Source organism: Triturus cristatus, chromosome 7, assembly GCF_964204655.1.
Source record: "Triturus cristatus chromosome 7, aTriCri1.1, whole genome shotgun sequence".
In the NCBI taxonomy this organism is placed as follows: domain Eukaryota; kingdom Metazoa; phylum Chordata; class Amphibia; order Caudata; family Salamandridae; genus Triturus; species Triturus cristatus.
In genome coordinates this window covers 636,692,148-636,704,513 of record NC_140590.1, presented here as the reverse complement: position 1 = coordinate 636,704,513, position 12,366 = coordinate 636,692,148, and the positions used below count along the sequence as shown (strand labels likewise).

Genomic DNA, 12,366 nt, shown 5'->3' with positions numbered 1-12,366 from the left:
GGAATGATTTTAAAGGAGACCTTTGTGGAGTAGACAATCTTCATTTTTACCAAATTATGTGTTTTACAACCACAGCAATTGACACGATTCCAAGTAGATGACGGCTAATTTCTTTATTTCATCACTGCTATCATCCAACGCATTTTGTTCCTCTCAGGAACTTATTCCGGGCTCCTTTGTCAGTTCTGCAAGTAATATTCTAAGTCTCATGATTATATCTTATACATACTTATATCTATGGCAATCAAAAGGAGTCATGATCAGTGACACACTATCACTATTAAATGCACCACCAAGTGAACTTTTGTACAACACAAATTTTCAAGTCATTCTTGACAGATTACCCTTGTAGGCAAGGATTATGGGGTTGCACTGTAATAATTCTTGCTACTATCTCATAAGCCTGATACGCGGTTTTCCCTTGCATTTTTCCATAGGAATTTTAAGAAGTGTTTAAGAAAAAATGGCAGAACATAATTACACCAAATTTGGCGCAGGGTATAGTTAGCTCAGCTAACTAGAAATAGTGAATTTTGGTGGATTTGTCTTGTTGTAAACAATAGTATTGCAATGCCTAACTATGGCACCTTAACCTTTGTTTTTTAGTATATATAACATATAATACATATATAATACATATGGATAGATGTGATTTGGGTCAGTCCGCTTCTGCCATAGGTATGAGTGTTATTTAAATTCTACTTCTATCCAGAACAGCATGGAACAATGGGTCATCCATTGTCTCTCTTGCCCTCCATGTTTCGAATTTGAAAATATGTGCACTTCAGTTCCAGGGCTGTTGGGGCAGTCCTTTAGTTTTTCATTTTCTCCTCTTTTAGGTTTCCTTTCATTTTGTCCCTTCTCCTCTTTTCTAGAGCATTTTCAAGCGCATACTACAGCTTCCCAGACAGTGCTAATGAGCTGCTTCCTAGCTGCTTATTTAATCTACAGGGCTCTACATCCAGCCTGGCCACTGTCTCTAAACTGGACAGTCATTATGGAAAGCTGTTGTCATAGTGTACCATTCTTTTACCATTCCAAGATGGCCAAAATGTTGTACCTAAATATGGCGGTGATGCTGCAAATTTAAAGCAGAATGCTATGTATAATGCCATTGCAAGGCAGCCACCTGCTGCTATGTTTAATTTTATTTGTAATTGCAAGCATATGCCTACCATATTTAGGTGGCAGTTTTCTTTTTTTCTACTTTTATTCTTTTAATTTATCCTATATATGTTGTTAGGTTTGTGTTTTATGGTATTGTGTAAGCGGGTGAACGTAAGAATGAGTCAGCGGATTGAATGCATGAGCGCTAAGATGGGTGCTAAGATGAGCGACTGTGTGCATGTATGATGGCCTATTGAGTGTCTAAACCCATTAATGTCAGAAAATGACCACTTTCATTTATAAGTCAAACTTCTTCGCATTGCTAATGTGTTTTCCTTAATTTGATCAGGAAATGTTTCGATGAATTGCAATATTGTTCTGATTTCCAATAGGGATATTTTATAGAATAAGTCTTAGGTGGTGTACATTGAAAAAGAAGATGTGTATTGTATTCCAGTTACAGTTGTAAGCACTCGTAGGGAATCCTTCTGTTGAGCGCTGTTTCCTTGGCTGAGGGGAGGGGGGCGTCTCTTGATGGCTAAAGATACTTGGGAGCCTGTGATTAGTTACTGAAGTTTATGTACTATTATTTCTTTTATTCAGCGGTTTTATGTATTTGTCCTATGCCACTGTGACTAGTAGAGCGCTGTACGTAAAGTGCAGTTGAACTTAAATTAAAATAGGTGAAACAAGTCAGATGACGAATTACAAGTCAGTGAAAAGACATGATGTATGATCTGAAATCAGCCCCATGGGAGTGGGCCTTGAGAAGCTAACGCTGCAGGCCTTGCAAGAGATGAGGCAGGAGGGGATTGGATATAGAAATTCAAAATTCAAGAAAGGGATTATGTCTCATAAGGACTTATATCCATAGCAATCAAGAGGAGACACAAACACATGCATTTGCTGATCATTGACACTATGTGACACACTATCACTACAAAACGTACCACTTTGTGGACTGTGGTGCAACAGAAACGTGCAAGTTATTCTTGATAGATTACCTTTGTAGGCAATGACTTTGCCTTTGTGAAGTACTTTTAGACTGAGAGCTCTAAGACGTGGGGTGTTGATGAAACAGCCAATAGACAAGATGGACAAAAAAGGTAAATGAATAAAAAGACACAGTGGAGAAAGAGAATTCCTAAAGCAGAGACTGTGTCTGGTCAGAGATGTTTCAACAGGGCAGAGAAAAGGGGTACTAGATGGGCTTGGCAGTCTTGTGTGGAGTCAGATGCTACAGTCCAGTGTGTCAGCTTCCATGACATAAAACTTCAAGAATGATGGGTTCTTTGGGTGCCTTCATTATTGGCGCTAATATTTGCACTATCTTTAGCTTTGCACTATGGGAACATAAAATGTATAATCTAAATATAAGACTGTTCCACATCTGACCTGATGAAGTGGCGAACTGACATTCTGTTCTTTCTGTTTTCCAGTGTTCGTTTTTGCCCAAGTTCTCTATTCACATAGAAACGAAATATGAAGACAACAAAGGGTGCAACGACAATGTGAGTATCACAGTTTGGCCCAAGATCCATGCAGTCAGCCCTGCGGTTCTCACCGATGGAGGTCTCATAAGAACCTCATTTTTCTGAAGTATTACTTTGCATTTTCTAAAATGGCAATCCAATGTGCCTAATATCAATTCTTCCAACATTTTGCATGACTCATTGAATTCATTCATCGTACATTTATAATTTCTGGTAGCCGGTTGTCACTGATGCTTCAAACATCATGACAGTTACATTTGTATCTAAGTGGAGCTGGAAAAGAGAGAAAACTTTTGTAAAAACACCCAGACACCTATCCATATTTTGAATTTGTTCTACGTTATCATTGGTGTGCAGGCCTATTCTCTGTGCAGCAATTGCCTTCTTTGTTAATGCAGAGTAAATGTACCTAGCACGGGGAACTGCCTTAGCTGCACCCCAGGTCAGCATGGTACCTCTTTTTTCAAGTTGAGCTCTAACGCCCATTCACCCATTGAGAGTACATTTGCACCAGGGAGCACTGTGACTTACTCATTCGCTGATATGCTGCATGTCCCTCCCTTTTAACCGGAACACTTTCCTATGTGTCAGCATCCCCTCCCACCGCATGTAGGATGCTCATCTTTTGACAGGTTCTTAAACCAAGGCACATCTCTTTACCATCAAATCGCTCATGCTGGTCACTCCTTTGTATATCAGGAGAGGATGTTCCTGGATATGGCAGCGTGTTCGCGTCCCGTGCAGTTTCTGTTCCAAAAAATTAAATAAAGAGAAACTCAGTCAGTATTGCAAGCAAGTCACACTTTGCAAGGGATGTCTGGGTCATTTAGACCGTGGACCAAATGGATAAAATTCCATACAATCAAAAATAATGTTTGGGTAGAGATACCATTGCAAAGGAAAATGAGAGAAGTCCTAAGACCCTTGTTCTTTTAAATGGTAGCGGTAGGGCTTTTCGTTGGTTTAAGAATTTTTTTTTCTTGGACGGATAGCGGGAGACACTTAGTCGGTCAAAAGTAAGACGGTACAGGAAAAGGTACTAAATGTGGAAATAGGTTCTTGGTTTTTTGTTTTCACTTCAGTTTATATTCCTTACTGATGAGTCTGAGGGAACTCAGTGGAAATGGGGATATAAGCATCAAATTATTCTTTTTTAATTGCTTTCCATCTGTACTCCTTGTTTGTTACCAAATTTCAGTTTTGTAGTATTGGGGAAGTTAATATTACCCATAAGTATTTAGCATTCCTACCTAAGTTCCTAGGACAGCTTAAATGTATCCGCGAGGTTTCCATGTCCCCATCTAATGACTGCAATCACAAGTAGGAAACCTTGTCAGGAATTTTAGATCCGATATCTATGAAATTTCAGACACTATGTCGCTCAAGACTAGCACTTCCCAGGTTGGTTCCCCCTTTCCCTCTCTCACTCCGTTTAAAATAACATTTCTCTGGTGTTTTATTAGTTCCTGAAGGCTAACTTCTGGCATATGTTAATTTATTTTCTGGGCATGAGTCGGTAACAATTGCTGCTTTGCTTGCCGTGTTTCTTTTGGACCCCTCTGGATTCTGGTGTTGGTTTTCATCATAAACTGGGGGGGGGGGGGGGACTGCTAGATAAGGAAGACTGCTATGCACTGACAGAGGGTAAATTGGATAGTACATGTATACTATAAACTTATAAACCCCTAATGTAGATCATGCAGCGTTTTTTTGCTTCCCCGTCTAGATTATGGGTGGGATAGATACATCTCTCCATCCTTTACGGTGTGGACCTTAACATCATGCTGGACGGCAACTGGTACCGATGATATCTCCCATAACCACAATCCCAGATGGACAGAATTCCTAAGGCCTAGAGAGAATGGCTGGACAATTGGTCGTTAGTGGACACATGCCCAACACGAAAATACAGGAAACTCTCCCCAGCCTGGCAGGAGTTGCCCAGAGGTGCTACCACAGATCACTGCAGAGGACCTGGTGGGTCAAGCCATATTCTTCATTATTTCCCCTGAAGGGACTTGCAGGAAAACTAGGCTTCTAACCTTCCAGAGAACAACAGTATTTTGGGGGATCAGTGAGAATATTGCAGGGGAATCCGCGGAGATTGTAAGGGAAGGATCTGTTGTCAGTGATCTGTCAACAATGAACCAGTGACTTCATTTGAGTAACTGGTGAGGAGTTTGGGCTCCCTAAGGGGCAATTCCTTAGACATACGACCTTCATAAAAGAGATGCCCAAGATAAGGGGACTGGCAGACGTGGAGCCATCCATACATGAATATATTCAGTCTGTTTACACGCTGGGTAGCTGAAGGAGGCTAATTGCATGGCTTCATAGAGTAATGCTAGGGGCAGCAGAGATCACACTAGTGAGACCCAAGGATACCCACACCTCAAAACAGGCAGTGTGTGAACAAAATCATTAAATGTAGCTTTATTTTTGGTTACCACAAACCGGAAATCGAGCTCACGCCCCCCAATAGCTCACTGGTATGGGGAAGATACACGCTGGGCAGCTAGTCAAAGTCAAGCTCTCCAGAGACAGGAGTATGTGGGCTCAGGAAACACTCAGTAGTACAATCATGGCATGACTGCACTCTTACACACAAGCTATCGAAAATGACAACCCCCAATTATTGATGATACTGACTAGTGAGCAGGGCTCTACTCTTCAGCCACTTCCGTCATCATACTTAGGATAAGTGATCCTTAGTTGGCCAAAACAAATATGAAGACACAGGACCATTCCACATAATTCTGGGCGGGGTCAAAAGCACGATGCTCTAGTTATTGCCCTCCGTTCCCAATCTCTAGTCATACACAAGCAGTTAAACCTGCTATAGTTTTAGAGAAAAATCTAAATATGGATGACTTCTGAAAAGAGCAAACGGGTGATTAAAGACTAAAGCGAAAGGTACTCTGCAAACACTGTGGGGACAGGTCTATAGGAAACCTTGACAGGTACAGTTGCTCCTTTTATAGGATACATGACTTGGCATCACATCTCATCCGGCGCATCAATGGCTCTAAAGATTAACTATGTCATCCAACTTTTGTGGGTGCTAAACACGCTATGTCATTGAAATTAAAAGCACCGTTTTATTTTAGTCTTATGCAAATGCTAATAACATGTTTTATTTTAGAAAAATAACCTTCATTTGGACATAAAGTTGTTTGTTGGTGCGGGGGATCTGTCAAGGCCCGGGGCCCAGACGGGAGACCTTCTTCGGCATTGTGTCTAATGCGCCAATCACTGAATTTAAAGTGGTTTCTAATTGAATCACTTAGTATTCTGTCCCAAATGGTATGAATAATAAATGACGATAATGTAAGTTTTGAGGAGAACCCTAGCTGAGAGAATATTAATTAGGTTCATGTCTTTAAGGTCCAACAGGGTAATGTACATGGTTGTTTATTCGTTTGTGAAATGCACGCAAAAATGTTTTTTGCTAGATGCAAATAGCAAAGCATACATAAGATGGACATTCAACCATGTTATAAACCACTCTTGACTATATATAGACCCAATTGATCTCATCATATAAAACCTCATTCTTTAAAATTAAAAAATGTGTATTAAAACCACGTCTTCATGTACAGCACCAGAGATCCATGAAACCAAAGTGAAGTGCAATAAATCACTAAATAAAATCCAATTTAAAATCTGTTGGCTCAAGTCCATGACCTCTACACATTTTGTCACATAAAAGCCTTTTTTTAATTGCTGACCTGGTCAGGGGCGGCCTTAGGCATGTGCAAGCTGTGCACCTGCACAGGGCCACCAAACCCCAGGGGCCACCACGAGGAATCGGATACAATACATATTCGTGGTGGCCCCTGGCAAGGATTTGGCGCATGAACGACTGAGGCGTGCTAAATCCAATGTGATGCACGCTGAATGGTTGTTCTTATACTCTTTTCCTTTCTAACCCAGTCTCGTCTTTGTGTGGGGTCGGCCTTGTTTCGGGCTCTTCTGGTAGGTCTTGTGCTTGTTTAGAACTTTTTTTCCAGGAGAATCGAGCTTGTTTTAATAGTCCAGATCTGGCACCTCCGGAGGCTCGCATGCGCGCGCATGCGCAGTGCCCGCGAGTCCTGCAGCGAAGGGGTTACAGAAGCACCACGCATCACTGGCGGCAGGAGGGGTGGCAGCACCCGTGCCCGGCGTGCAGCGAGCAGCACCGAGACCGGCCGAGGCCATGCACCGGCGCGCCTAGAGACCCTGGGCAAGAAAGGCCGCCTTGCAGAATGCAAAAACAACAATTGATGGACAGAATGCAGAACAATGTCATACATTCACCCCAGTACAGAGATCTGGGCCTAAATCCATCGTTTTTTTGCTCACCATGCCATTCCAGTTTGAACCCAGCCATATGCAAATCAGTCTTGACCCTGTGCCCCATGGGAACAGTCCAGCCCGAACTGCCAAGCCAGGTCCTCCCTGGACTGGAAACAAGCATCATAGGACCGGTTTCGGGCTTTCAGCCCTCGTCAGCCAGGATAGCTTGATTCCAGTGGCATGGAGAGCAAGGGACTCACGTCTGAGCAAACCCTTCCCACTCGGGGTGACAAATGCAAAAACAACAATTGATGGACAGAATGCAGAACAATGTCATACATTCACCCCAGTACAGAGATCTGGGCCTAAATCCATCGTTTTTTTGCTCACCATGCCATTGCAGAGAATAGCATGCCAGTGTGCAACCTTTGGTGCCAGCTGCGAGGTGAGCAGCCCGAGGATCAGGGCATGGGGACAAGAAAGGCCGCCTTGCAGAGGATAGCATGCCAGTGTGCAACCTTTGGTGCCAGCTGCGAGGTGAGCAGCCCGAGGATCAGGGCATGGGGAGGGGGAGTGAGGAGGTCAGCGTGTGCCACTGCAGAGTGAACCCGAGGGAAGGTGAGCCATTGGACGAGGGTGTGGGGAGCCCTCGGGAGGAGGGCAGATCAGGCGTAGGAATGTATCCCAGCCCGTGGGGGTGAGGAGCCGGGGGCGTGGGGAAGGTTGGGTGAGGATGTTATTGTAGATGGTGTGTGCTTTGGGTCTGGCTGGAGGTAAGCCATGTGAGGTGGCGAGCTGGAGGTGTTCTGGTGGTCATGGGAAGGGAGGGCATGATGAATCGTGAGAGAGAGCCTCTCTCTCACGATTCATCTCTGAGAGGGCGCGGGTCGGAGAGGTGGTCACCGTGCGCCAGGGGTAGGGAGTGGTACAGATCGGCGCTGTATGTTGAGGGAAGAGTGAGTCAGGAGTGAAGGGGCGGTGTTTCCTTGTGGCTGAGGGGAGGCATGGTGACTTTTGGAGGTGTAACTTGGGAGGCACGGTCGTATTGGGGGGAAGAGGAGAGCAGGGTACGAGGTGTTAGACGTAAAGTTAAGGATTCATTAAAATGATTACAACTACTTATCAACAATCATGAAAACAGAGTATGAAGCTGATACTTGTGATCTAATGAGTGGATCTGCCTGCACAAATCTTTTAAAACATCGAGTGTTCGAATGTACTTGGCATTTGGTTATGTCTGTTTATATGGTGTTGAGGCAGACATGAAATGCAAGCACCTATGGATGAACGCCTGGAATAGGATGGCAGTGCCTACCCATGTTAACTCAATCTAATGCCCTTTTGCAGAGACCTTGGTAGGAGACTGGCTTCTTGATCATTTCTTTAATTACATTCCAGTGCTTGTCATGTGACTAGCAGAGAAAACTAGTTTAACTAGTCCTCAGTTTGCAATTGGTGAAGCAGCCTTCTCTGTCCATACTAGGGGCATAGTTACCATTGGTTCAGCAAGTACAGTGGTACTGAGACCCAAAACCCTCAGGGGCCCATTGAACACTGATAATTGCTATATTTTACTTCCTGAGCAGCAGCCAAAGGGGCCATTTTCCTTGCTTATGCCACGGCCCATGGGGGCGTTGGTACGCTGTGCTAGTGATTCGTACGTCTGCTTGAAAGCTGTCTCCTGACTGGATGTTCCTTGCACATTAATTTTGCTTCAGTGAACCTCTAGTGCCTTTTCATAGTCTTAGGACTCACTGTAATTAATCCTTGTTTAATAGGTGCTCTGAAAGCGAGCAGAACTGGTTGCTGGAATATGGCACTATACAAGAAACCTTAATTAAATATATTGTATTTTGTCTTTTGACAATGTGCTAAAGTGGACGAGTCTTTGGTTACCTGTAGGCTGTCTTCAGGATCAGTTAGTGACGTACTGAGACAGGTCTCTGTGTGCCTTGATTTCAAGGTAGCTTACTCTCTTCCTGCTAAGGTCACTTCCCAAATAGATCATGAACTATTCTCCAGGCTCTACTGTTCTCAGTGGACTGAGAAAACAGACCTTGTATGCCAAGTCACATGAACTACCCTATAGTTTTATAACACTCTTCAAATAAACCTTCCATATGTGGCTAGTCCTCCTAATGTGTCATACATGTAGTGGGAAGGGTAATTACTATCAATCAGTCAGGGTTTGTAAAGCTCAGCTGCTTCACACATAAGGGTCTCGAGGCGGTGTGGGATTCATGCTGCTGGATCATGCTGCTTGTTGGTTGAACAGCGAGGTCTTGTGGTCCTTCCTGAACTGCTGGAGCGATGGTGAGGCTCTGAGGTGTAGGGGGAGGGTTTTCAGGTCTTCACTGCCAGGTGGGAGAAGTAGCGGCCTCCACTGGTTCATCAGCGGCTGCATTGGGTGGCTGCTAGGGAGATGGTTCTGGAACATATTTTCCTGGTAGGTTGGTGGAAATTCACTCGTTCATTAAGGTATGCTGGTCCTTCATTGTGTAGTCCAGGGAAGACATGGCTTGGCAGCTCGGGCTGGACTGTTCCCATGAGGCACAGGGTCAAGGCTGATTTGCATATGGCCATGTCTGAACTGAGGTGGTGTGGTGAGCAAAAAAACGATGGATTTAGGCCCAGATCTCTGTACTGGGGTGAATGTATGACATTGTTCTGCATTCTGTCCATCAACTGTTGTTTTTGCAAGAAAATAAAAATGACACATCAAAATCTTTCAGCAGCTGCTGATTGTCTTCTTTTTTTCCCTACCCACTGCTAGCCTCGCCCGCTGCCTTGCAAGCAAAATGAAGAGAATTTGAGTACACAAATCTGGTTATTCGAAACGAAAGAGAAAGGTGGCTCAGCAGGCTTTCGTAGTGTCATGGGAAGGAGCAATCCTGAACTTTATCACCCAAGGGAAACCTAAAGACTTAGAATCCTCTGGCCAGAGTACTGCTGATGCACTAGGTAAAACAGGCGCTGACGACCATAGAGAAGAACAAAAAAATTATGAGATCCATGAGCAGAATGATACTCATGAGCAGACCAATGAAAATGAACAAGGTGACTCTGAAATTGATACAAACATGCAGCAATTACCAACTCAGGATGAGGATTATTACAAAAGACCCTTAGACAGAGAAACTGAAACATCATTCATCGGTCCATCAACATCTGGCATTCTGAAGGAGGTTCAGAGTTTACAGACGGATAATGCTGGTATTGAAAAGGAAGCCAAAGAGCAAGACTATGTTACAGACCCGTGTTCTGAATATGAACTCTCTTACGGACGCGCAACGTGTTTTTCTTGTTGAAAAGGGTCCCTCTAGAGACCCAGATTCTAAAACAAAGTATCCAAGTGATGAGCACTCAAAAAGTAAACGTCGTTTTTCTGTTACCATGTTACTGGTCATCTAATGCCTTTTCTGGACGTTTTATTAAAACACCTTCCTGAGCTCCGCCCCGCCCGGACCCCCTCTTCCGGGGCCCCCTACATGCGCTCCCTGCACAGGGCCACCATGAGCCTAGAGCTGCCCCTGATCTGGTCATGAAGGAGCCTGAAAGAATGCCCTCTGAGGCCCACGTAATGTATCATAAATGCTTATTCCTCCTACTGGGTCAGACAGTAATCTGAGGTCTTGTTGCCACAAGAAGGGAGAGTGGATCACAGTGCTTTGTTTGGTGAGTGAAGGCTTATGTGAACAGGGCAGCCTTCACATCCCTCTGAAATGCAGTTAGGATGGGTAGATCCTATTAAGGAAGTGTTCAATATATGCCAGAGGAGGGTCCCTTTAGATTTTCCTTCTGACTTGTGCCTCAGTGTGGCTTGTCAGAATGACTAGAGATTTCATCTAGGTGCAATGATGCATCAACCCTGCTATACAACTCTACACAGGGCATTAAATGGGACTCTTTTCGCTACTGGGCACCTGTATAGAACTAGTGAGCATTAGTGTCTTTTAGCCAAAGATCTTGGGATTCATACAGAATTTAGCTGTCTAGTTTTAGACCTTATGTATTTTCTCCTATGACTTTTGTGTTTCCAGGCAGGAGAGTCCCAGTTTTCTAATTCACCTAATGGTCGATTTTAATGGATGGACCAACGAAAAACATAATCAGTTGGACAATGGTGGTTTTTATAGTGACATTAATCTTCTGATTAAAAGAAAGGTTCACAATGAGCCAGACTTTTTTCCTTTTCCTATTCTGCACTGATTGGTGCTTAGATGAAAAGTATGGACTTATCCAGGATCTCATCTTGTCAAACGCAGGCGCCACTTCTTCCATTGGTTGATGTTTTCTCAGTCAGCATATGCATTGCTCAATTCTTTTGACTCTGCATGGCTCTGCCCAGCACAGTAATGGGTCACGATTAGTTGTAATTCACAATCTGGTTTCCTTACAGTAACTTACATGAAGTTTTCCTTATGCACTCTCCCTTATTAGAAGTAGACATATTGATTTAAAAACCTTCGGATTAGAGGCGTAATGTTATTCTATGGTGCTGATGATTTGCTGGTAAATCGATTGTTGGGAAGGAAGGTATGAGTTTGACATAAGTTGTTGAGGAACTGAGGTTCCCTCCTCTTTGGTGTGCCATATGCCCAAGACATCAACCATTACGCAATGTTATTGACATTCTGTGGAGGCCTCTGCAAATGAATTACACCTAAAACGAAAGTGTCAGCAAGTTTTATGATTTGATATAATTCCATCCTATACTTGTTAATGAGTTTCTTAGCATTATGCCACATTTGTACAGGAACTGGAAGAACTTTGTGTAGATTGATTTAATGTAAACATTTCTTATAATGTTATACAGAAGAGCTTTATTTTTTTGTTTATCTTTTGTTTGTGGTTGATAGTTGAATTCTGCGAATAGGTAGCACGGCTCTCATATTTGAACTTGTGTTCACGATTTCCTTTACAGAAGAATTACTGTTTTTTTATACAATAGATTTGTTTTGTAACACATTCTGTGCATGTTTTAGTGATGTAAGACAATGCTTATATGTATATGTGTAGATGAATTGTGTTTGACAGAGTTAATCTAACCCCTCAACTACCTCTTTCAAAAAAGACGTAAAACTGCTATTGCTGAATAGATACTCTTAGCGGTAGTCCTGAAGTTGCTTAGCGGGACTATTTTTCCTGAATACATTTGTGGATCTTTAATTAACTAAGAATCTACTAAGTCATTTGCTACATTGTACATATATTGTTTTCTTTTAGTTTTCTCTTTTTCACTTTGTGTTTTGACATGCTTTACTATTTGTGCAACATTTGCTATCTATACCTATATATTACCAGTTTTTTGTTTTTTTTAACTTTTCTGTACAGCGCTCCGATACCCGGACAGGTCATGTTTGCGTTAAATAAAACCCCTAAAATAAATAAATACATATCTTAACATAGTTGTAGAAAATGTTAGATTTCTTTATCCAAAGACAGAGTACACCGGGCAATTGTCTTCTATTAATTTTATTTGTTTTAGATG

The 12,366-nt window shown here is 42.8% G+C and overlaps 1 protein-coding gene across 1 annotated transcript in view; it reads left to right on the top strand.

The window, feature by feature from the left end:
• The window catches only part of PITPNC1 (phosphatidylinositol transfer protein cytoplasmic 1), a 1,057,002-nt gene that overhangs the window by 791,251 nt on the left and 253,385 nt on the right, over window positions 1-12,366 (top strand). The window contains exon 5 of the mRNA XM_085617264.1: window positions 2,547-2,618. Within this exon, the coding sequence (XP_085473390.1) occupies window positions 2,547-2,618 (72 nt within the window). The remainder of the gene's footprint in view (window positions 1-2,546; window positions 2,619-12,366) is intronic.